General features: G+C 45.0%; 1 protein-coding gene and 2 long non-coding RNA genes across 8 annotated transcripts in view; 1 reads left to right on the plus strand and 2 right to left on the minus strand.

Moving 5' to 3' along the window:
• CRADD (CASP2 and RIPK1 domain containing adaptor with death domain) overlaps nt 1–14,617 on the minus strand; it is a 177,335-nt gene extending 162,718 nt beyond the window's left edge. For 2 of the 6 annotated variants that reach the window (XR_007135958.1, XM_047788287.1), the window contains exons 1-2: nt 14,134–14,496; nt 12,615–12,918 (exon numbers count right to left, since the gene is read on the minus strand). Coding sequence is in view for 5 of the 6 variants with exons in the window: in XM_047788287.1 (XP_047644243.1) it covers nt 12,615–12,912 (298 nt within the window). In the remaining variant the exon portion in view is untranslated. The other 4 variants (XM_047788282.1, XM_047788285.1, XM_047788286.1 and 1 more) reach the window with 4 other exon arrangements.
• On the plus strand, nt 13,480–24,534 carry LOC125131539 (uncharacterized). Its single transcript, XR_007135960.1, has 2 exons — nt 13,480–13,795; nt 24,136–24,534. It is a non-coding gene; the product is annotated as an uncharacterized LOC125131539 (long non-coding RNA).
• LOC125131540 (uncharacterized) overlaps nt 20,168–25,659 on the minus strand; it is a 93,828-nt gene continuing 88,336 nt past the window's right edge. The window contains exon 3 of the long non-coding RNA XR_007135961.1: nt 20,168–20,764. This is a non-coding gene — a long non-coding RNA (uncharacterized LOC125131540). The remainder of the gene's footprint in view (nt 20,765–25,659) is intronic.

The following is a 25,659-nucleotide window of genomic DNA, read 5'->3' on the forward strand; positions in this document are numbered from 1 at the left end:
AAGAGGAAGGGGCTTGTTCCTGCTGGTTTGGGAGGCGTCATCCCCTCCAAAGCATGCTACTGCCAGTGGCATGTGGGAAACCCAATGGTGCTCACTCTCCAGGGAATTTCTCTACCACCCAACAGTCTGCTTTCTGAGGATCACCTCTGGTCCACCCACATTCTCTGCTGAGTTTCTCAACCTGGGAGGCTGCTCTTTCAGATCAGTTCCAGCCCGTAACCTCTGGCAAGTTCACTGACCACCAGCAGGCTGCAGAGTCACGTGGCAGTCACTTCTTCTCCACTGAGGTCTGATCCTCAGCCTTCTGAGGGCGGGGAGAGGCCCCCCCGCAAGCTCTCACTGCCTTCATCCTGTCCTCTCCTTCAGCCCCAGAAAAAGGAGCTTCTTCCATTTGCTATTTCTGCGTTCCCTCCGAGACCTCTCGGACCCTATTAGCAGTGAACCACTGTTAACTTTTTACTGGCGAATAATTCCTTATATTAAACTTTCCTTGTTCAAATTACAGTGTGGTTTTTGTCTCCAGAATGGATCCTGACAGGCACAGGAAGGAATAAAAGGGCTTAAACAGATAGGAGAGACCTGAAAAAGCACCTCTGCCCAGGGCACCATCAAATGACTAATTAAGAACAAAAAGAAACTGAAAGGGAAGAGATAAATTTCAAGACCCAACGAACAAAAACTGCTGTCAAATCTCATTTAAAATCTTTGTCTGGTCACATTTCCTAGAAAACATTTCTTATCTTCTTAGTATGTCCTTTAATCTTCCATCTGGTAAACTGTTTTAAAAAATTTAAAAAAAAAAAGCAATGAAAATGGTGGCAGCAGGTGAGACCCAAGGCAAGAAAGGGTCAGGCAATACAGCAGCTGTGGCTAGCCCAGGTCGGGTAATCTAAGCCCTGACTCCAAATCGGGATCAGGAACTGGAATCAGAGACAGGACTGGCTAGTGATAAGTAAGACTGGAGGACCAGAGTGTCAGCGTGCAAACCTCAGCTCTGCGACTCATGAGCCATGGGACCCTGGGCAATTATCTCATGATAATAACAGGACCTCAGAGGTCAACGGGGATAAAGTTTACAGGTTAAAGCAGGCTAGAACTCGATCCAAATTCTCTTTCTAATATCCTCTCTACGACGTCAACTTTCTCAATCCTTTTTTTTTTTTTTTTTGCCCCAGTATCTTCTGATTTTGAAAAGATTTGGGAAGATTTCTCTTCTCCTAAAGACTGCTTTCCTATACTCTTCCCACCACCTCTGGCCTTCAGCCTGGGCCCTGCTGTATTAAGATGTAGAACACTCTCCTTCCTTAAAGGACTTTCATTTCTTTCCAAGCCCACAAATGTGGAACTATTTTTTTAAAAAATGAAAGTGATGCAGTATAGCAGACATTTCTTTTTTATTATTATTATTATTATTGTTTGTTTTGTTTTGGTTTTTGGTTTTTCTTTTTTTTTTTTTTTTTGAGTTCTGGTGGTATTTTATTTAGAAAAACATAGGACACCCCGCCCCCCCGCAAGCCAGAAAAACAGACATTTCTTAATCATCATTCACCTCTTCCTTTTGGAGCTGTCCCTTCCCCACTCCAGGTGATTCTGGTGTCCTCAGGGCTCAGGACTCGCCCCAGGCCAGCCACGCGCTGACCCCTGAGAGAAGACAAAGTGGAGGAAGTGGGGTGGCGATGGTCATCAGAGCCCAGAGACCCCGGGCCGCCTCATTCCCACCCCTCCTGAGCCCTGACATTCTAGCAATTCCTCCAACATCACGAAGAGCCCAGTAGACATTAGAGAAATGTCTGTTTTTGCGTGTTTGGGAGAGGTCTACTGCGTGAACCAAAGAGCCAGGGAAATGTCTGACTGATGGCATCCCTCCAATGTCCTCATCTGTCACATCCCTAAGGTACCTCCCATCCAGCTCTCCCGCTCCCAGACCTCACAAGAGGGCAAGTTCCTGCAGATGTGGCTCCAGAACAACTGCCCCCCACGCTCGGCCGCATTTACCGTATGTACAAACGGTGGGGCTGAGGGATGCTTTACAAGTCTTCCGTTTAGGTTATAAACCCACAAGCTTCTTGTTTGCCACTTAGCACATCTCAGCAGTATTATTTTGGTAACGGCGTCGCCACCTTCTCTGCTATGGTGCTGAGCATAAATAGAACATGGGCACTTCCAGGAATTGTCAGCTTGGCACTTCGCACAAGGAGTTAAGATTTCCTTTATAACACAAACGAAAATAAAGCCTACGACGAAAACCTGCCCCAAACTTCTTCTAGAAGTTACATTTCCTTCTCAGTTAAAATGTACTGTTTTGAAAAGTACAATGCACTCTTTTTCTCCCTCTGGGGGAAAAGTCCTGCGAAGAGTCATATTCACATACTCCTTTCGTGCACACTGAAGAACAAGCATAAACACAGCTGCCTATTAAAATTAAGGAAAGGCAAACATTCCTGAGGCGAGCTGCAACAACAGCCTGCGAGTCTGAGCCATACCCAGAAAAAGGGAAAGCCACCTTGCTAAGCGTATGCTTAACCTCGGAGGCAGAGCCACCAGGAAACCTGGTTAGTGGAACTGATGACTTTTTTTTTTGTCTTTTTTTGTTGTTGTTGTTGTTGTTGTTGCTATTTCTTGGGCCGCTCCCGCAGCATATGGAGGTTCCCAGGCTAGGGGTCTCATCGGAGCTGTAGCCACCAGCCTACGCCAGAGCCACAGCAACGCGGGATCTGAGCCGCGTCTGCAACCTACACCACAGCTCACGGCAACGCCGGATCCTTAACCCACTGAGCAAGGGCAGGGACTGAACCCGCAACCTCATGGTTCCTAGTCGGGTTCGTTAACCACTGCGCCACAACGGGAACTCCTGATGACTTTTGATAGCATGATTTAGGAGCAGCAAAAGGGGGGCCTGAGTCCAGGTTCAGGAGAGCCGACACACCATCTCCTGCTTACAGCCAAGAAGACGGAGGGTTTTTTCCTTAACTCTCAAGGTGGCAACGGAGGATGGAAGCAGCCCAGGGGCTCTGTTCCTTGATCCCCACATGGCCTCACATGAGACACGCCAAAAAAAAAAAAAAAAAAAGGATAAAATGAGAGATGGGGTTGGGGGGAGAGATACTAGCCAGGAATTTCTTTAGATAATAGATGGGAAAGAGAGAGAGACAAAAGGCCCCAGGGCTGCATGTTTGGGAGAGCCTGGAGCAGGGGGAGGAGCAGGTGGGGGCCAGTAAATAATACACTCTGGAGCAGCCACAGGTTATCACAATTAGAGAGGAGAGAAAATTGAATTTTGAGAAAGTGTCTTTACAGGACATGAAGCAGCAGGCTTTGAAATCAAAGGGCCTGATTCCAAATCGGGCTTCACGACACTGTGTGACCTTGAGCAAGTGATTTAACGTCTCTGTGCAACACGGGTAGTGATACCACCGTCTTATCAAGTTACTGTCGGGATTAAATGAATTATTAAACGAAGAGGAACTGGAACACTGGCACATGGTAAGTTAAGCCCCCAACAAATACTATGATTATTATTTTACAGTTATTATTTGAGGTTCTTGGTGAGACACAAAAAAGACTAAAACTTTTTTTTTTTTGCTTTTTAGGGCTGCACCTATGGCATATGGAGGTTCCCAGGCTAGGGGTCGAATCGGAGTTATAGCCATTGGCCTACACCACAACCACACCAACGCCAGATCCCAGCTGCATCTGCAACCTACACCACAGCTCATGGCAAGGCCAGTGAGCAAAGCCAAGGATCGAACCCTCAACCTCATGGTTCCTAGCTAGATTCTTTTCCACTGCGCCACAACGGGACCTCCCAAAACTCAATTTATTTACCAACAAAAACTGAGGGCAGACAGATTGTTTGACCAACCCACGGACGGACAGACTAAGCCAGTTCCAGGCTCCTGGATTGGCCTTTTGTGTCTCTCCTCCTCTCGTCTTGAGCTCCTTCTGCAGCAGAGACTAGCATCTAACTCACTCGCCACTGGCAGGTGCTGCCTCCATTGGGACAGAGCTTGCTCTGCAGAGTACACTGTACTGTGGGTGGCCTGTAATTACCAAACAACGTCAAAAAACGCCCCCAAATCCAGATTCACCAGATAATTCAAAACCTTCCAGTCAGCTCTGTCCCAGGAACACGGAGCCAGGCATCCCCGTAGAGCTGGAAGAGACTGATGCTGGTAGAAGAGTCATACCTGCATGGGGTCTGAGACGCTAGAAGATTCTTAGGCAACGATGTCCAGGAAATTCAAGGAATTAAAAACACCTGTGAGGAGAGATGTACAACAAAACTTTCTATCCCTCGACAGCTCCATTCCTACCTCCCTTCCACCTGCCCCCTCCTGAAAATGAGAACTCTTTTTTTTTTTTTTTGTCTTTTTGCTATTTCTTAGGCCGCTCCCAAGGCATATGGAGGTTCCCAGGCTAGGGGTCTAATTGGAGCCGTAGCCGCCGGCCTATGCCAGAGCCACAGCAACGCAGGATCCGAGCCACGTCTGCAACCTACACCACAGCTCATGGCAACGCCGGATCCTTAACCCACTGAGCAAGGGCAGGGACCGAACCCGCAACCTCATGGTTCCTAGTCGGATTCATTAACCACTGCGCCACGACGGGAACTCCAAAACGAGAGCTCTTCATGCAAGCACACAGCTCTGGGAGGCCCACACCTGGGGAGCACCAAGTGGGAAAGGAGCCACACGCCTAACCCCCTGGTCAGATCGAAAGGTTCTCAACCCCGGCTGCACTGTAACCTAGGAAAGCATTTCTGCATGGGTATCCCTGTTTGTGTCTTTAAAACCGCCCAGACCCAGGAGTTCCCGTCGTGGCGCAGTGGTTAACGAATCCGACTAGGAACCATGAGGTTGCAGGTTCAATCCCCGGCCTCGCTCAGCGGGTTAAGGATCGGGCGTTGCCATGAGCTGTGGTGTAGGTCGAAGACCCAGATCACCGGTGTTGCTGTGGCTCTGGTGTAGGCCGGCAGCTGTAGCTGATTAAATCCCTAGCCTGGGAACCTCCATATGCCACAGGTGTGGCCCTAGAAAAGGCAAAAAGACACTAAAGAAAAAAGAACCGCCCAGACCCTCTGCAGATTTTGGCATGAATCGGCCCGAGGTGAAGCCTTTAGATCATTAGATTCTAGTCTTTTTTTTTAAGCCCAAGTGGAAAAACCCTGAGCTAAATCAACCTTGATGGTAAATAGGTGATTGATGTAGCCAAGCAACCCATTCAACCACAGGAGAGAGAAAAAACGTCACAGTGAGAATTTCTAAAAGAAAAGAACATTCAATCCATTTTTTTGAGTGATATGGAAGCATCCCCGCTGGGGAGAGACCTGTCACATGGTTTGCTATTCCTAGAAAGAGCTGCAGTTGGCTGCCAACAGATGCATTATTTCATCAGTCTCATAAATACTTGATAAAAGTCTTCCACTCTTGCTTTATGTCAGCCTGGCCGAAGTGGGGAGATGGGGTGGGGGTGGGGGGGGAGTCTTCTGACAAAATGCAGGACTAAACCATCAAAATTTCCTTTAAAATGATGAAAATTGGCACTAATAAAATAAAATATTTTAGTAAAATCTCATCCCAGGATACCGCTAAAAGCCCTTGAAATGTTCCTCTTAAAACGAAGAAAAAAGCACCCATACGAGTTTGTGAGAGGCTGATTTCAGTTATTAACACTCCAGCACGACACAATCCACTTCGAACCCAGCAGGGAACCAAGACTGTATAGCAAAAGTCCTCAATCCAGAGTCCAGAGCTAGGAGGCCTGGCTCCCAGTGCAGGCAGTAAGCTACATTAAGAGGCCGAGTGACGGGGGACGAGCGGCTTCATCGCCCGGCTCTCGGTTTCCTCAGAGAAAAACGAGGTGGTCTGCGCCCGTCCCCTTCCCCCTTCCCGTCTGCAAGTCTGGACCAGGATGTGTCTTCATTTGGCTGCCTTCTTACATTAGCAAATGAATGCACTTACAATGTATATCCCTTAAAATTAAGCAACGCTGGCAATTCTGCAAATAAATTTAACCAGTTCCCACCCCCTGTGCATCCACTAAATAAGCAAAACAGGAAAGTACTTTGAATGTGGCATTATAGTCTAGCTGAATTAGAGCTGGAGCCTTCTTGCCCCAACTATGCCAGCCAGGTGCTGATGCCTGCCCCGAACTCATCGCTCTTTTGATTTGTTTGTTTGTTTTTGTCTTTTTGCCTTTTCTAGGGCCACTCCCGAGGTATACAGAGGTTCCCAGGCTAGGGGTCCAATCGGAGCTGTAGCCACCGGCCTACACCACAGCCACAGCACGCGGGATCCGAGCTGGGTCTGCAACCTACACCACAGCTCACAGCAATGCTGGATCCTTAACCCACTGAGCGAGGCCAGGGATCGAACCCGAAACCTCATGGTTCCTAGTCGGATTTGTTAACCTCTGCGCCACGACGGGAACTCCCCTGTCGCTCTTTTTAAATGAGAAAAATACATGCACAGCTTTTTTGTCGTATCCTCATACCATTGTTAATTTCTTAGTGTTTTTCTTTATGTTGACTCGTTTTTACATAATACAAACAATGTGTTTTAAAAGAACTTCAGGAATAGAAAACAGTTTTACTTGTCATGAAGGAAACTATGACACTCATACAAGGGGTTGGGGGGGTGGAGGAAACACAACTAAATTCTAACTAAATATTGGTGTCCACAGAAGGATTTAAGCATGAGGAGCTGTCTTGGTTGAAAAGAAAAACTGGCAAGTGTCCAGAGAGATATCACAGAAATACCTGTATTAAACGACAGCTTTCATTTGGGTGATAACAGGATTCAAACAGAGAGGAGAAGGACACAGCTCTCTCACCTGTGATTTAATCCCACAGCCGCCTATCATACAGGGTCATTTTAAGCACCAGCCAAGATCAGGCCTGTGGACACACCCCAGCTTCTAGGAAGCCCAGCCACAAACGGTCGAGCCTGGGCCTTTGCTGACCAGCAGTGCGACACGTCCCTCTGGGAGGAAGGTCACTCTCCAAAGGGCCTGGGCTCCCCGCCACACGGTCACCGGAACCCCCCTTGAGTTCCTTCACGCGGGTGTTCTCCTCTTTCTGAAAGTTCGTCCTCCGGGTACCCGTGCTGTTGAAGAATTCAGGCCTCTGCTCCACATCCTCTCATGGGAGAGGCTTTCTCCGACTGCCCACATACTCTGCTCGGCCCTTCCTCACCACCCTGCCACCGCTGGTCCCAGCACTCTCGACATCTCATGCATTATGTATTCGTTCGCTTGTTTCTGTCTGTCCCCAGCGGACTAGGGAATACGGTGAGCTCCGGAAGAGCGGGGGCTTGGTTCCCTAACCCATCCCAGCAGCCATGGTCTGGCACTAATATTTGCTGAATGAGTGAATGAATGAAGCTCCTCAGCTGATCTGGAGATCCTGTGTGTCTTTGCTACCTAGCGCCCAGCATCTAGCAGGTGCTCAGGAAGTCCAGGATGACCACGCGGGGCTCCCTGTAGACTCTGCCCTTACCAGGAGGAGGGGTCTTGCTCTGAGGCCCCACTCCGTCTCTAGGACACAGGATGCCACAGGGTGAGCTCTACGCAGCCTGGAGAGACCATAATGAACGACGATCAGCTCTGAACTCAGCAAACGCAGAGCAGATGTGGATTTGTGGTATGATTCAAAAATCCCAGCCTACCACATTGCTGTGGCTCTGGCGCAGGCCGGTGGCTACAGCTCCGATTAGACCCCTAGGCTGGGAACCTCCATATGCCGCAAGAGTGGCTCTAGAAAAAGGCAAAAAGACGAAAAAAAAAATTGTCTTGGAGTTCCCATTGTGGCTCAGTGGTTAACAAATCCGACTAGGAACCATGAGGTTGCGGGTTCGATCCCTGGCCTTGTTCAGTGGGTTAAGGATCTGGCGTTGCTGTGTGGCTCTGGTGTAGGCTGGCAGCTACAGCTCCAATTCGACCCCTACCCTGGGAATCTCCATATGCAGCATGAAGCGGCCCTAGAAAAGGCAAAAAGACCAAAAAAAAAAAAAAAAAATCCCAGCCTAGAAATCTCTCCAATAACCCATGCCTAGGATTTCTGCCTTATTTACCAGCAACTTCAGGTGCATGCAAGTATACCTCTGACAGCCAGAGTGGGAAACAGCGGTTGATGTGCTCTGCATGGTCACACAAGACCAGCTTCAAAAGGGACAGCTGAGCCCTGGAGCCTCTGGATTGAGGGGAACCAGGCCAGCCTGACCTCCTGCTCCAGGGAGGGCTCCCACGGAGGCCAGGGCATAGGGTCAAGCTCATGCAAGGTTGTGACAAATGTCAGCCCCAAGACAGCTACTCCAGCAGGCTAAAGAGATGAGGCATCTGATGCTGACACAGCAGGCGTGGAGCTGCGTTCTAAGAGACCTCTCCTTCATCCGTGCTGGTGGCTAAGAGAACATAAAGCAGAAATTTAGCTTAGGGAGGAGGAAAAAAAAAAATCTCCTGAGCCTAGAAAAGACTGGGGTTAAAGGAAGCGTTGCCAGGCTGACTGTCAAGTGGGAATCATGGCAGAGACCCAGTCCCACAGCTGCGGCCAATATGGTGGAACAGACGCCTGGGGCCCACCACGACTTTAGGCTCAGTCCACCAGCTGGTGAGGCCGAGGCTGCTGACAAACCTCTTTTCCAGATCCAGATTAGCTCAGGCACCAGAATGAGCGTGTCAGCCCAGACAGGGCCCCCGAGAAGTGGGAAGCCAGGCAGGCAGGCACATGCTGCCTTTACCCAGATGCCACAGTGCCCTCATCTCCTAAATGACCTGCCAGGACCCCAGGGAGGATTCCAGCTGATCTAGCATCGAGTGTGTGACCTTGGCCAGTAAGCACACACTGCAAAGTGTTCCTTCCATGGTGCCAAGCTGGATTAAATCATTTTAGCACCAGAATTCCTCTTTTTAAATGTAAGGGTCCTTACAGGGTAAGAAAAACGCAGTTCAATTACCCTTTAACATCTAAGGCCTTTTCTTTTCTTTCTTTTTTTTTTTAAAAAAAACAGAGATAGGGATACCAGCCATCTAAGCACATCCTGAGAGAATCACAGGTTTAAAATGTTTTGAATTTTGTTTTATGTTTTGAGATTTCCTGGAGGCCGAGTTAAGTCGAGCAGAAAGGATCAAGATATCACTTGATTCTTCTCTAAAAGATTATACCCAGAATCTAAATTAAAAATAACTCACTAGGATCAGTCACCAAATAAGGCCTTTGAGGGAGCTCAAAGTTTACAAGCAAAACACAAAGATTAACCAACCAAACAAAAGGGAAACCAAGAATCTCTAAGAAAGACCCAAACAAGAAAAGGTTTTATGGAGTTCCCGTCGTGGCGCAGTGGTTAACGAATCCGACTAGGAACCATGAGGTGGCAGGTTCGATCCCTGCCCTTGCTCAGTGGGTAAACGATCCGGCGTTGCCGTGAGCTGTGGTGTGGGTTGCAGACGCGGCTCGGATCCTGCGTTGCTGTGGCTCTGGCGTAGGCTGGCAGCCACAGCTCCGATGAGACCCCTAGCCTGGGAACCTCCATATGCCGCAGGAGCGGCCCAAGAAATAGCAAAAAGACAAAAAAAAAAAAAAGTTTTATAAAATAAAATCAGTTCATGACTGGAGAAGAATCAACCTCTGGGCCCAAGAGAAAGCCATCCGTCCCCATTCCTCTTCAAGGCCTCCCAAGAGGAGACCACCAAACCTCTACAAATTACTGAATAACTGCAACCCAAATGAGTAAAAGATCAGAAGAGGTTAACACATATACATACACATAGAAGCAGCACACTTTCCTATGTCCCAGTTCCTCAAAATTCAAACATGCCTTTACAAAAATTTAAGCAGACCATTTAAAAGCTTATTAAAATGACTCCATTACGACACTGGAGAAGCACTGGGTTCCTGGGAAAGAGGCCTCTGGGTCCACTTGTATTTTTTACAGGGACATTAAACTGAAGGCATTTCAACGCCGCTACCCTTTCCAGGATTAAAAAAAAAAAAAAAAGACTTAGGCTTCCAACCAATCAAGTGCTAATTTAATTTTATTTTAAAAACTACCGTCAACTAATTAAACCCTTAAAGTTTAAGGTCTCAAATAAAGAAGACTGTTAACTAACAACGCCTTTAAAATATATCATTTCCTCCAGGTTTTACATGCAGAGATGGGTGAAACCTAAGGTGTAGTGGCTTTTCCAAGTGACGTGTGTGAGATGGAAAAGGACAGCGCGAAGGAGGGAGTGATCAACTGCAAGTGGAGGGTTTATGGGTGAGCGGGGGCGCACCTGGGGTCCTCAAAGTCCGTGGGAATACTGACGCTCTTTTAACGGAGTGAGGGGGAGGAGGGGTGCACTGCACCATTATGCTTCATCCCGTCCTTAGAGTTTGTAATCTTACTTAACATAGGCGATAATTGCTAAAAACTATTCAAAAAGTGACCTTATGTAATTGTCACTACGGGACGTAGATGGAACAGTATGTAACTCGGACCCTCTCTCCAGAATATTCTTTTCAGGAGCTGTGTGACTCGACAGAAAGTAAAGCAATTAACAGTACCTTATTTGTGCAGTAGCCAACCTAGCCTTCCATTGACCCCTTCCACCGAATTAACAAATTCACTTTTACTTTTCCAAACTTCAGCACAGACATGCAATTTTTTCCCACTCGTCCTGTTTCATTCTGCTTACTTTTAAACCCCACCGCCACCACCACAACCAAAACTACTTTCCTTCAACTTCACTGTAGCTTTCACTGTTTGGTTAAAAAAAAAAAAAAAAAAAATTAATTTTTCGTGTTCTTTGAATGAATCAGAAGAAATAAAATGGGGTCGCACCTCTTTGAAGAACATACAACAGTGTCATTTACGACACCCCAAATGATAATGAAATGAAATTAAATATTTTGGTAGTAATGGGCTTTCGGTCTGCCTGCTTTGTTGTTTTCAACTATGTATTGCCAAGAGGAACCTCTTAGTCAAATACCAGGCGAAGACACTGGACACCCTAACATTTCTTTTAACATCTCCCCACTGCTAAGTTATTTATTCTGCTTTCAATCAAGTGCTAGAAATGTCTTAGCTACTTTGGCTCTGTTCACACGCCTGGAGTATTTTCTTTTGTAAGGACAATCCAACCTGAGAATTCCTGTGGTCCTCAGAGGCCAGCTCTTTTCAGGATTTCAAAAAGCCTAAAACATACATTTACCTGTAATGTGGCCATGCTAAGAAATGAAAATATTTTTGCTCTTTCCACTGGGATTTTGCAAGGCCTTCCTAAGTCAACCGGGTACCTCATGCTGATCAAATATTCAGATATGTGTCATTAATACAGAGAGAAGAATTAATCATGTCTTAATACACATGATCTGGAAAATCATCCAAAATATGAGGTCCGTGGAGCAGAATAAAAACAGTCTTTTTATTAGCGGTATTTGTTTTTTTAAACCAGTTGTATTGGCATTTTAAAAACGGCAACAACAAATCCTTGCAGACCTCCGACTTAGGGTAGTTCTAACTATCATTGTCATAAAAAAAAAAGAAAGAAACTGAGAATGTCAATTTCTAACTCTATTAAAAATAAGCAAGTAGGAGTTCCCATCGTGGCTCAGCGGAAACGAAGCTGACTAGCATTCATGAGGACACAGGTTCGATCCCTGGCCTTGCTCAGTGGGTTAAAGATCTGGCGTTGTTGTGGCTGTGGCATAGGCCAGTGGCCACAGCTCCGATTCGACCCCTAGCCTGGGAATCTCCATATGCCACGGGTGCGGCCCTAAAAACAACAAAAAAAAAAGCAAGTAAATTTTTCTTTCTTTTTTTTTTTTTGGCCAGTTCAGTTTTCTGCTCCTCAATCTCCATAAAAAGTAGAAAGCATGAGAGGTGTTAAGAGGGAACAAGTGTTTCATATCACATCTCCTTCCCGACACAAGCCAGGCTGATAACCCTAGGACGGTTTCTCTTTTTCATAGCTTCCAACGTTCCTTCAAATCAAAAGGAGCCATCCCTCCCCCAAAGTACTGTCCACATCAAATTAAACACTCCAGGTGTCCAAACAAAGCCCACCTGAAAGGAAGACTTTAAATCAACAGCCTTTAAAAACAAATAAAGCCAGCCTTCCAAATAATCCCCTGTGGCCACGCAGGGCGGGCCATGGAACAGGTGCAAGGCGTGCCTTCCTAGACGCTGTCTCCTCCTTTATGAGTCTGACCTTTTCCGGCCGGCCGCTCTGGCACCCCTCTGGCACCCCACACATCAGTTATCAGGACGCCTGAAGCCTACTTTCCCATCTGCACTTTCCAAATGGCTCCTGATGCCAAGGGCTGAGACATGACCTGGCTCTCAGAGGAGAACATGCCTCCCAAGGGACCTGCCAACTTTCCCTGGAAGCATTTCTAAACTATCCACTGCGTTCCCGCCTCACCCTCCCAGTCATGGCCCATTGCGCCTTCCCCCGCTGCACGTCCTAGCTCCACCTCCTCATCTGGTGCCACCAACACCAGGTGCCTTCAGCCCAAACTCCGTACCCACTTTCAGGACAGGCCAACGCCCAGGCAGCCTAAAACCCCAACTTCACATCCAAAGGGCACAATTCCAACACTTTGGGAGCTGGTCTGGAGGGATCATTTTGAGGCCTACCTGCAGGCAGCTCAACGATGGCTTCTTCTCTTGCCTTCTCCAGCTTCTCCCTTACCCAAGGGAATTCCTGCAGGGAATCTAGGAATACATCGAATGCTTTAGGACCCCTGGAAGGTAGGATATCCAGCAGCAGCATTGTTTTCCGAAGGCCTGTAGCTTGAGCTTTAATTTCTTGAACGTGGTTTTCCGTCAAGATCCCTTCCTGGTAAAGATACTGAAGAACCAGCCCCTCTACCAGCACCTCTGCACCCAGCTCCAGGCGAAGGGAGCGAAGGACTTGCTTGTCTCTAGCCTCCATGTGCCCCTGGGAAAAGACAAAAGGTAGCTCAGGTCACAGGACGTCTGATGAGCCCCTAAAAAGGCTCTTACAATGCAAACTCCTTAAGGTCAAGGACGTCTCTGAAACTTAGCAGAGTGCCAGGCCACGGTGTTTCATACGCAGCTGTTAAGCCGAGCTGAATTAATTTCCAATGTTCCTGAACGTGATGAACAACCCTGAGCATGAATCATGCCCTTTGTTTTTGCTCTCTACATAGTGAGGTCCTAGCTCCAGTCCTTGTTCCATAAAGAGATTTGGAAAAAAAGTGGATCAGAGACCCTACTTTAAAAGCAATTTTTTCCTGAGGATAACAGAGGAGCATTTCATTTTAGCATGCTTGAGAAGAAACAGTGCTTTTTATTTTAACATTGCCTTCATCAGAGACAACCCCATCACGGCAGAAACTGCCGATATCCATGTGGGTATCCTTTAGACCCAGGGCATGTGCCGAACCTGATCCGCAGTGGGGGTGAGGTCAGAAACCTGTACCATACGTTTAAGAATCTTTTTCACCAAGAGAAAAGGCCTTCAAGGAAAACATTAAGCATTCCTGCCCAGTCTACAGTAAACCTTACACCTAATCACAGACTCCAGCCCTTCCGTGGAAGAATTCCAAACCTCCATCACAACACTGCCATGGCCACACATGCATGGGATATTTAATGGGTGTGTTTGTTTCCTTTAAAAGAAAAAAAAAAAATGTCCACAGGCCATTGATGGCTTGCTTCCAAGACCACTGCAGCAGTGAACAGAGGGCCAGCCAGGAGAGTAAGTGGCGGAGAGGGGAGGCCCGGGCGGCCGACGGGGCTTCACAACACCCACAGAAAGTACCACCACAGCGGGCGACCCCGAGGGGCGGCAGGTAAGCAGGGGGGTGTGCACTTTGGGCAACTCCTGCCCGTTTGGAACTTCGTTTTATTCCTTGCCCTGCCAGCTCAAGCTCTGTGGCATTAAGAACAGGAAGAACTACGAAAGATTTTCTAGGCAACCTGACCCACTAAAAAGGGAGTGCTGGGAATGATCTGCAGGGGAGCCCGAGGGGAGAGCGTCACCCCGTCACCCCCACAGCGGGTCGGGGACGCCGCGAGCAAGTCACGGGGCGGGACGGTGGAGGGGCTTGCAGGGCCCAGGCTGCAGATGCCACGACGCGGGGTCTTTGAGAAAAGATGGATACGGGGGTTCTGGTTTCCTGTTACTTACGTCTGCAAACACGTATCTTTAAAAACAAAACAGAACAAACTGCAACCGGAATCCAGACAGTCAGGGAACCTGTACCATGGGCACCATCTTTGTTGAAGGCAAGAGACCTGAACAGGAAGTGTTGTAGCCATCTTTGTTAAGGGCAAACACAGGAAGCGCTGTGGTCGTCTTTATTGGTGGCCCGAGAGTGTTCGGATGAAGCCTTTTCCGCCATGTTTGCTGTGGGTAAACACTGAAACCTTCTGGAGATGGAAAACGTACCTTCGCTTAGGGAGTTAGCTAAGAAAAGAAGTCATTGGATAATTGTATTTTAGCACATTAACTCCATCAGGGCTTTGTACTCAATTGACGTAATAGTCAGGTTTCGAAAGTTACCTTATCAGGGAGACCTTCTTTGACCACTCTTATTTAAATTTGCAGCTTCCTGGAGTTCCTGTAGTGGCGCAGTGGTTAAGGAATCCGACTGGGAACCATGAGGTTGAGGGTTCGCTCTCTGGCCTTGCTCAGCGGGTTAAGGATCCGGCGTTGCCGTGACCTGTGGTGTAGGTCGCAGAGGCGGCTCGGATCCCGCGTGGCTCTGGCTGTGGCTCAGGACGGTGGCTACAGCTCTGATTAGACCCTTAGCCTGGGAACCAACATATGCCGAGGGAGCGGCCCCAGAAAAAGCAAAAAGACAATTAAAAAAATAAATAAAATAAAATTGCAGCTTCCTCAACCATGCCTTTTAAAATTGCAACGTTCACCTTCTGCTCTCCCCATCCCTCTTACAGCTTCATTTTATCTGAAGCACGTATCACCATCTTACTAAAATTTTTACTTAATCATTCGTTTATCATGTTTCCCAGTCCATCCCCAACCCCTACCCCCCACTAAATTGCAGAGTCATTCCTTTATATCACAAGGGTCTGCCCACAAAGAGTTTACAAGTCAATCAGGTAGGAATTCATTAAAGCAATCCGCGAGCTGTTCTGGACAGAAAGGCATTTGTCATGAGGCATTGAGGACATTCACGATTATTAGAAAGACTGAAGAAGATCTGAACATGGAAGAATGACTAGTAAACAACATTGGCAAACTGAATCAGAAATGGAAAGCAATTCTAAACCTCTTCGAAACGTTCTAATTTTTGTAACCACTTTAAAGTGTTACAATACCAATATGCCATTTTACTATGCCAGTGACACTATTTTTACATTGGGTGAAAAGTAGTATAATTAGCATTTTACATATGTGAGGACTGTGGAATCAAAGTGGTCAGGTGTCTTAACCAAAACCTCACAGCTAACAAATAGCAAAACCTGAGTTCATTCGCTCCGTCTGATTTCATGCTCTTTCCAGTATAGAGAACATCTCACATCCCTGTATGGTGAAAAGTCTGCTCTTCTGATGACAGAAAAATGCTAGTAAATAATTGGTGCCACCTCTACTCTTGATACTCTTGAGTAACAGGTATTCTCTCCACTCTCCTCTTCTTCTTTTGTTCTTTTGCTGTTCTTTTCTCGGAGAGTCTGCTTCTGTTTATGGACAGGTGTTAGCAACATTCCAGATAAAATGCAGAGTTCTTCTGACAATGCCAATAGCTGAGGTTACTGACTTTGGGGGGAGGAAGAAAAATTATTTTTTCCAACTGTAAAATTTGATAATTTTCAAACATATGATAAGGCTGAAACAAATAATAACACCACCAACCAAAAAAATCCATATAAAACTACCTATTTTTAAAACATGCCTAGAGTTCCCATTGTGGCGCAGTGGTTAACGAATCCGACTAAGAACCATGAGGTTGCGGGTTCGGTCCCTGCCCTTGCTCAGTGGGTTAAGGATCCAGCGTTGCTGTGAGCTGTTGTGTGGGTCGCAGACGCGGCTCGGATCCCACGTTGCTGTGGCTCTGGCGTAGGCAGGTGGCTACAGCCCCGATTTGAACCCTAGCCTGGGAACCTCCATATGCCACAGGAGCAGCCCAAGAAATGGCAAAAAGACAAAAAAAAAAAAAAAAAAAAGCCTTACTGATTTGTTGTATTTGGAAAGGCTTGAGATCTCCCACGAAAAAGAAGCAGACGTTGCTGACGATGTCCAGGAGGAGCTAGGAAGCCAACAGTCAGTTCTGTGTCAGCTCACGAAAGAGAAAAGAGGGTGAGAGAGGGCATGAGAAGAGTTAGTGCAGGAGCGCGGGCACATGGAGACCTTATGCTGAAAACCCGAGAGGTTGGCTCTTAAAGATCTCACTTAAATCCATAAGGTGAAGCCCTTGCCTCTCCAATTCCCCTTCTAATATGAAATTTAGATAAGCACCTATGCTGCCTCCAAGGCAACGAGGCTGGCTCTCTGATTGACTAACCAGCTGCTATCAATCAGTCTGCTGAAGGACCACCACGCCACCTTGGCATATAGCGATAATTCTGAGCAGCACATCAAAGGTTCAGCTTCACTTTTATAAATATCGAAGGCCAGTGGGTCCTGAAGAATCAAATCCAGATTGGACTCACTATCACAGATGGTTACTCCTCCACTCTGTCCAGTCCTTCTCTGTGGGCTGGAATTGTGCCCCCACAGAGGATTAAGCACCTGTTACTCAGTGGTAACAAATCTATTTTCAGGAAGGACAGATATTTTCCTTTTTCTCTGTCCCCTACATGCTTACTTATATGAAGATATACTTGAGTCTGAGTTTGTAAAAGAAAGCGTGAAAAAGAACAAGTGTAGTATTTTTCTGTCTTTCAGTTTGGTCCCTGGTTTTGCAAACTCCAAAACAAAAATCAAAAGAGTTGGACCTTTTTGGTTCTTCCTTTTTCATAGATGTGAAAAGTAAACCATGGAGAAAAGCAGATTCCTTTCAAGCTCACTTGAAACAGTTACAGAAGTAGGTCATGAATTAATTCACAATGAAATTTCAATAAATTCAAAAAACCAATCGTCTACAAACTATGTACTGTACCATTTTACTAGAAATTTTAAAAGAATAGCTTTTATAAATCCCATAGGTTTGGAAGCTAAATAAAACACCCTTAAATTCTTGAGTTTAAAGAGTCACAGATTTCTATTGGTAGAGCCATATGGGAAACAGTATGAAGAGCCCTCAAAACAATGAAAAATACAACTATCATATGAGCCAGCAATTCCACTTACTTATGGCCACACCTGCGGCATGTGGAAGTTCCCAGTCTAGGGGTTAAATCAGAGGCCTCTGTCACAGCCGCAGCAACACTAGATCCGAGCTGCATCTGTGACCTACACAGCAGCTTGCCAGCAACAATGAATCCTTAACCCACTGAGTGAGGTCAGGGATCAAACCTGCATCCTCACAGAGACTATGTTGGGTTCTTAACCCACTGAGCCATAATGGAAACTACAGCGTGCCAAGGCCAGCTCAGCAGGATGGGGCTGAAGAATGGGTGCTGTGGAACTTAAGGAAAAAGTTAACATAAAACAAGACACAGAGACATTTATCTTAAGGTGGGAACCAGGGGACTCAAGTTCTCAGGGACCAAGAGCACCACCTCAAGAAACCAGACTGCTTTTATTGTGCTCTTTAGATGAGATCAGGTGAGGAGTGGCTATGGGTGGATGATATAGGGTTTGTTTACTATTATATAAGTTCTTTTACTATTTTAAAAGCCACTTATCTGGTAAAAGGTTAAGCTCTTACTCTAGACTCTAGACACATAACAGTTCCTAAACTTAAGTCACTTATGCCTTTAGGTCTTTGTTCTTAAGCTTAAGTCATTTACCAGCACTGTGACTGCTTTTCCAAGCAGGAAGATGGGATAAAGTAAGGCAAGAAGATGAGAGAAAGTAAAGAAGGACAAGATGGAGTTTTCAAAGAAACATGTCTGCGACAACCGCATTCCACTTCTGGGTACAGATTCAAAAGAAACGAGATCAATATCTCAAAGAGATAGTTGCACTCCTATGTTCATTCATACACAATAACTCAGATATAGAATCAACCTAAGTATTCATTGACAGGTGAATGGAAAAAGAAAATGTGATACGTATATACATATAGAGAGAGAGAATGATACAGCTATAGATATCATTCAGCATAAAGAAATGTGATACATATACATATATAGACATAGACATAGATATAGATGGAACTTGGCCTTAAAAACGAAGGAAATCACACCAATTAGAGTGGCCAAAACCCAGAACTCTGATGACACCAAATGCTGGTGGGGATGTGAGCAGTAAGAACCCTCCTTCATTACTGGTGGGAATGCACAATGGTACGTACAGCCACCTTGGAAAACAAATTGGCAGTTTCTTACAAAACTAAGTGTACACTCATCATATAATCCAGTTCTTATGCTCCTTGGTATTTGCCCAAAGAAGATGAAAGCTTAGGTCTATACAAAAACAGGCACACTATAGCCGCTTTATTCCTAATTGACAAAACCTGGAAGCAACCAAGATGTCCTTCGGTAGGTGAGTGATTAAATACACCGCGGTACGTCCAGACAATGGGATATTATTCAGCTCTAAAAATAAATGAGCTACCAAGCCATCAGTAGACATAAAGGAACCTTAAATGGATATCACTAAGTGAAAGGAACCCATGGAATAAGCTATATACTGTATGATGCCAACTAAATGACAGTCTAGAAAAGACAAAATGGCAGAGACAATGAAATGATCAGTGTTCACCAGGGGCTTGGGGAGGGAGCACAGGAGCCTTTAGTGCAGGGAAAATACTCTGTGTGATACCATAATGATGGGTGCGTGTCCTTATTCATTTGTCCAAACCCACAGAACCCACAACACCGAGAGTGACCGCTAAGATTATTGTGGCCTTTGGGTGATTATGATGTGTCCATGTAGGTTCATCCGCCGTGGAGAGGTACCACTCTGGTAGGGCATGTCGATGATGGAGGAGGCCATGCATGTGGGGGGCAGGGGTATACGGGAAATCTCTACATCGTCCTTTGAATTTTGCTGTGAATCTTCAACTACTCTAAAAATAATGTCTTGACTAAAAAAAGTGGGGTGGGGGCAGAAATGCTGTCATACATGACATCATGGATGAACATGGCAGACCCACTATGCTAAGTGAAAGAAGCCAGATACAGAAAGACAAAGACCGCATGATCTCATTTATGTGTAAAATCTGAAAAAGTCACATTCACTGAAGCAGAGAGTATAAAAAGTCACATTCACTGAAGCAGAGAGTATAAAAAGTCACATTCACTGAAGCAGAGTAGTTGCCAGAGGCTGGGACGTGGGGGAAATGAGACGTTGGTCAAAGCGCATGAAGTTGGAGCTGTGCAGGATGAATAAATTCTGGAAATCTTATGTACAGCATGGTGGCGGTTGTTAATAATACTGTATTGTGTCTTTGAAACATTCCAGGAGAGCAGATCTTGAAGTTCTCACACACGGAGAAAAAAGGTAACTCAGATGACTATGTGAGGTGATGGGTCTGCTGATAAGCTTGATGGGGGTCGTCATTTCACAAAGTATACATATGTCAACACACCACACTGTAAACGTTACGTACATCCAATAAAACTGGGGATAAAAAGTCACACACTTCTAACCAACAGAATAAAGAAAGAAAAAAAGACTTTATAGCAGAAAACTCTGGCAGAACCCCCTGAACCAAGTGATCAAGATTAACATAAGAAATAAGTACTGTTTTAAAAAGAAAGTTCTGCTGAAAGACAACAACTCTAATTAGAAAGGGTATACACACCCCAATGTCCATTGCAGCACTGTTTACAACAGCCAAGACATGGAAGCAACCTCAGTGTCCATTGGCAGATGACTGGATTAAGAAGATGTGGTACATATATCGATGAGATATTACTTGGCCATGAAAAAGGATAAACTAATGCCATTTGCAGCAACATGGGTGGATCTGAAGATTATCATACTAAGTGAAGTCAGAGAAAAGCAAATATTACACACTACCACTTATGTGGAATCTAAAAAATAATACAAATAAATTTATTAACAAGACGCAAATGACCCACAGACATAGAAAACAAATTTGTAGTTACCAAAGGGGGAAGGGGAGGGATAAATTAGGAGTTTGTTATTAATAGACACCCACTACTATATATAATATAGATTAACAACGTCCTACTGTGTACCATGGGAAACTGTATTCAACATTTTATAGTAACATAGAATGGAAAGGAATCTGGAAAAGTATCTATGTACATGTTGTCATACATCTAAAATGAAAACACACTGTAAATCAAATATAGTTCAATTTTTTTTCCAGTCCTGTTGATATCATGTGCCCCAAAGCCATGTGACAAGAAGCACACATCCCCTCTGGGGTATTCTTCCCCCAAATATCAGTCTTTTCATGAGAATTCATCAGGCAAACACAAATTGAGAGACCATCCCCAAACATCTGAAAATGACTATTCCTAAGTGTCAAGGTCATACACGATCAGGAAAGACTGAGAAACTGTCCCAGCTTGGAGGAGACAGCTGAAGGAAGAGAAGGAGGGAGGGGAGGAAGAGAGGAGAGAAGTGGGGGAGGAAGATGGCGAAGGACTTTCCCACCGTCAGGAAGACTTGAAGGCGTCTGGGCTCAGTTTTTATTCTCATTTCATCTTTGCTATTTCCTTGACATGCAACAGGAATCCCGTATAGCCTGCTTTCCCTGTAGCCCTCCTTCCTCCTAAAAAAAAGAAAAACGCAAAATTTGCCAAAGGAAATACAGACATCTATCCTTGTAACTTTATTCTATTTTGTCTTTTAGGGCCACACCCACGGCATATGGAGGTTCCCAGGCTAGGGGTCCAATCGGAGCTTGAGCTGCTGGCCACAGCCACAGCCACAGCAACATCAGATCTGAGCCGCATCTGCGACCTACACCACAGCTCACGGCAACACCCAATCCTTAACCCACTGAATGAGGTCAGGGATTGAACCTGCAGCCACGTGGTTCCTAGTTGGATTTGTTTCTGCTGCACCATGACGGGAACTCCTGCATAACTCTTAATAAAGGTATTATATTATGTGAATAATGTGCTCTAATTAATTATTATTTTACTAAGTTATGAGTTCTGTTGATTCTCACTTCTCTGATATCTCTCTCTCTCTCTCTCTCTTTTTTTTTTTTTTTGACACACCCCAGCATGTGGAATTTCCTGGGCCAGGGATCGAACCCACACCACAGCAGCAACCCAGGTTGCTGCAGTGACAACACCAGATCCTCAACCCATTGTGCCACACAGGAACTCTGTATTTTGATCGTGGATGAATTGTTGCTTATATAAAAATCCTGAGATGGTTCACAAAAGCCTAAAGCACAAAACGTTTAAAAGGGCCAAATACATTATTAAAATTATTGTATATTAATTGAATACCCCGCCAACATTTCTAGATGTCCGAAGTATTGTGCTATAAGACTTTAGTGATTGATGATTATTGACATTTATTAAAATATGACAGTAATCAGTTTCTATTGAGCATGTATTACATACTAGATCAGCTAGGGCTTACAGACTGAAAGAGAGATATGGTTTCTGTCTTTCTGGAGCTTAGAGACTAGAGAAGAAAGCAAACATATATAAGGAAACCAATAAATATTAATAATTACAAATTATTGTAAGTACAATAAGGGAAGACGCTTTGATCATAAAACTAGCCCAGGGGCTAGAGGAGGGGAATTGATTTCAATAGAGTCTTCAAAGAAAGCCTCTGAGGAAGTGACCGCTGCTATTTTTCTTCACAAAAACTGGAGTTCCTGCTGTGGCACAATGGTTTAAGAATCTGACTACAGGAGTTCCCGTCGTGGCGCAGTGGTTAATGAATCCGACTAGGAACCATGAGGTTGCGGGTTCGGTCCCTGCCCTTGCTCAGTAGGTTGACAATCGGGCATTGCCGTGAGCTGTGGTGTAGGTCGCAGACGTGGCTCGGATCCTGCGTTGTTGTGGCTCTGGCGTAGGCCAGTGGCTGCAGCTCCGATTCGACGCCTAGCTTGGGAACCTCCATATGCCGCGGGAGCAGCCCAAGAAATAGCAACAACAACAACAAAAAAAAAAAAAAAAAAAAAGAGAAAAGACACCCCCCCCCCAAAAAAAAGAATCTGACTACAGTGGCTTGGGTTGCTATGGAGGCACCAGTTCAATCCCCAGTGCAGTGGGTTAAAGGGACCGGTGTTGCCATAGCTCTGGCTTGGATCGGATCCCTGGCCTGGGAATGTCCATATGCCGCAGGTGCAGCCATTAACAATAAAATAAAATCAGTTATTTAAACAAAAACTTGCAGTAGTTATAAAACTGTAACACACACATTAAAAAGATGGATAAAAAAAAATAAAGAAGGAGTTCCCGTCATGGCGTAGTGGTTAGCGAATCCCACTAGGAACCATGATGAGGTTGCGAGTTTGATCCCTGGTGTTGCCGTGTGGTGTAGGTTGCAGACACGGCTCGGATCCTGTGTTGCTGTGGCTCTGGTGCAGGCTGACAGCTACAGCTCCGATTAGACCCCTAGCCTGGGAACTTCCACGTGCCGTGGGAGTGGCCCAAGAAATGGCAAAAAGACAAAAAAAATTAAAAAATAAAAATAAAAAGATGGATAAGAGGAGTTCCCTGGTGGCCTAGCGGTTGAGGACCTGGTGTTGTCACTGCTGCAGTGCCAGTTTGATCCCTAGCCCAGGAATGTCTCCATGCTGTGGGTGTGGGGGGGAAAAAAGGTGGATAAGAAACCAACTAAGAATTTAAGACATTGGTATACCTAAAGTTGTTAGGACTTGCTAAAATAAATTTAGTTTCCCGACATTCATAAAAAGAGAAAAAACGTTTGTGTTGTATATTTCCAATCTCTAGAAGGAAGCAAACACACTGAGTCATCTAAAAAGACTAATATGTCTCTGACACTGATTTTAAGCAGGAATTCGTCATATGATCCTTTATATAAGGAACATCAGATAAACTAATAAACTATTATTTTCCTGTGTTATTTTGTAGAAGCTACCAAAATGTTCTTCAAATGTACATTCCTGGCATTCTCTCAATTTAACGCACAAGATAATACAGTCTAGGTACAGACTTTCTGGTGACATAAGGAAATGTAGTGACTTAAAAAAAAGCAGTAAATGGACGCCACTTAGACCCTCTCAAGTACTCGCTAACAATTGGACCCAAGTATTCTGAATGGCAGAATTTAATAGCTAAATTTTCTCTCCGCTGAATATCCACGGAGATGGCATCATGTCTCATTGATTGAAGAGAAATCCATAGAGTTCGGATAGCAGACATCAAGGGATTTTCAACAATTTTGAGATGAACAATTTAGTAGCTAACCTTCCATTTTTGTTCAAGCAAAGTGACCCAGAAGCAAGCACTTTCCCTGGCACAGGGAAAAAGGTCAAAATATTTTCCAATGAAAAACAACAACAACAAAAATATACATGGACCCATTTAAGTATATGGCTAAGACCACAGCATGGGACACTGTAAGTACAAAGAAATTACGTTGACACCCGCCCCCAAAGAAGCCCCTAAGTATTTCTCTTACCAATTGGCCATATTGACCACAAAAAACTTCACATGAATTTTACTGTACTGAGAGTTTCTTTCCAAGCAGAACTACAGCATTGCGAGTCTGCCAGGATGAGGTACCAGTAAATGTAGTTGAATGAACTAAGCTTCTCTCCAGGTTTATTAAATAAAATCCACTTATAAATTAGAGAATGACGACTAAATATAATGATTTTTGTTTCAACATAATTGATGCCAGGCTATTCTTTCTGATAACAATCCTCCAAAAAGGTCAGCTGCATCTTAAGAAAGCAAATACAACCATCAGCTCAGAAGAGGGGGCTTCCCTTCCCGGTCCCTTCTGCATCATTAAGTGGGGATCCACCCACTCCCCCACGCCGTCCAACTCCATCCCCTCGCTGTATGGGAAGTAAAGAATTTTGAACAAATGGTGGGGATTAATACTGAAGCATTAGACCGGTTCTTCAGGGAAACTGTCTTTAACAGGGAAAAGACGTTAGCCATTCCACATGCTGATGGATTCTTTATGTCTCGTCTCCAGATAACGGAACTATGAATGCTCTGATGCTTGAAGTACCAGGTAACTACAAGGATGAGAGGGGCTGAAACAAGCTTTTCTCCACCCAGAGAAGTTCTCTCATTGACCAGAAGTAGAAAGAGGAGGAAAGATACAGTGGCTTATGGACGGTAGCCTACCTCACCGAATTCATTTGGCCCACATAGAGTTCTCCTCGTGGCCTAAGAACATCGGATATGCAAGAGGAAAAGGAAAAACACTATCTTTGTGACTTCTACGTGGTTTGTTCTCCTTTTGAGTGGCAGGTTTAGACTGTCTTCTCTTAGGGATGGAGACGATTTTCCGTTTTGGGGGGGTCTCTGCTCAAATTACTTAGTACTATGTACATAGCATGTGCTCACTAAATATGTTTGGCCAACAACATGACTGTTCTACTGGTTTTAATTTTACAGATAGTACATAATATGGTATCTTGCAGTAGGCACTCAGAATATGGGTCAAATGAATGACTCTTAGACAAACAGCCAGACTTCTTTTTGGCCCCATTTATGTAGATTAAAAGAATGTAAGAAAGTCAAAAAGTCCTATCAATACATCTTTATGTAGCCACTTCTACAAGGGTAATATGTTAGAAGATTTTGTTATGTCATAACTACCTGAATTTTTAAGAATACTCCTAGAATCTCTTCTTCCTTCTAACTGTACCCTTCTCCCTAAGTACTCTCAACCAACCTACTCCATTAAGTACTAGCAACAGGTTAAAAAAATATCTCCCAAATGTTTAGCTTTGTCCTCATGTATCCAGTTATCTACTTGACATCTCCATTTGGAGGTCAGTAAGCAACTCAAACTTAATCTTTCCAAATCCAGGCTCCTGGTTCTTCTTACCCCAACCCACTCCCCCTCAACCTGCTCCACTGATATAAATGGTACCCCCATCCCATCAGGCCAAACACTGGAGGAGTCATCCTTGATTCCTCTTTGTCTAACACCTTCCATCCAATCTACCCACAAAACCTATTGATTCTATTGCTGCAGCATCTCCTAATCCAGTCACATATCTCCATTCGAACTGCCACTACCCTCATCTAAATCACCATCACATCTTGCTCGAACTCCAGAACTTTGCTCCATCTTGTAGAGAATTTTACAGATGTTCAATGACAGAAAATTCTATTTTTTTTTTTTTGTCCTTTTATGGCTGCACCTGCAGAATATGGTAGTTCCCAGACTAGGGGTTGAATCAGAGCTGTAGCCACCAGCCTATACCACAGCCAGATCCTTCACCCACTGAGTTAGGCCAGGGATCAAACCCATGTCCTCATGGATCCTCGTCAGGTGCATTACCGCTGAGCCCTGACGGGAACTCCCTCAGGTGATATTTTAAATGTCACCTCCCTAGAGAAGCCTTCCCTGAGCATCTGATCTAAAATTGTTCCCAGATTCTGTCATATCACTTTGTTTCTTTTTTTTTTTTTTTCTTAGCATTTATCACTACCAGTTAATTTGTTTGTTTATTGGGAAAGGGAGTATTTTCATCTCTCCCAA

The sequence above is a fragment of the Phacochoerus africanus genome, chromosome 7, assembly GCF_016906955.1.
Source record: "Phacochoerus africanus isolate WHEZ1 chromosome 7, ROS_Pafr_v1, whole genome shotgun sequence".
NCBI lineage: Eukaryota > Metazoa > Chordata > Mammalia > Artiodactyla > Suidae > Phacochoerus > Phacochoerus africanus.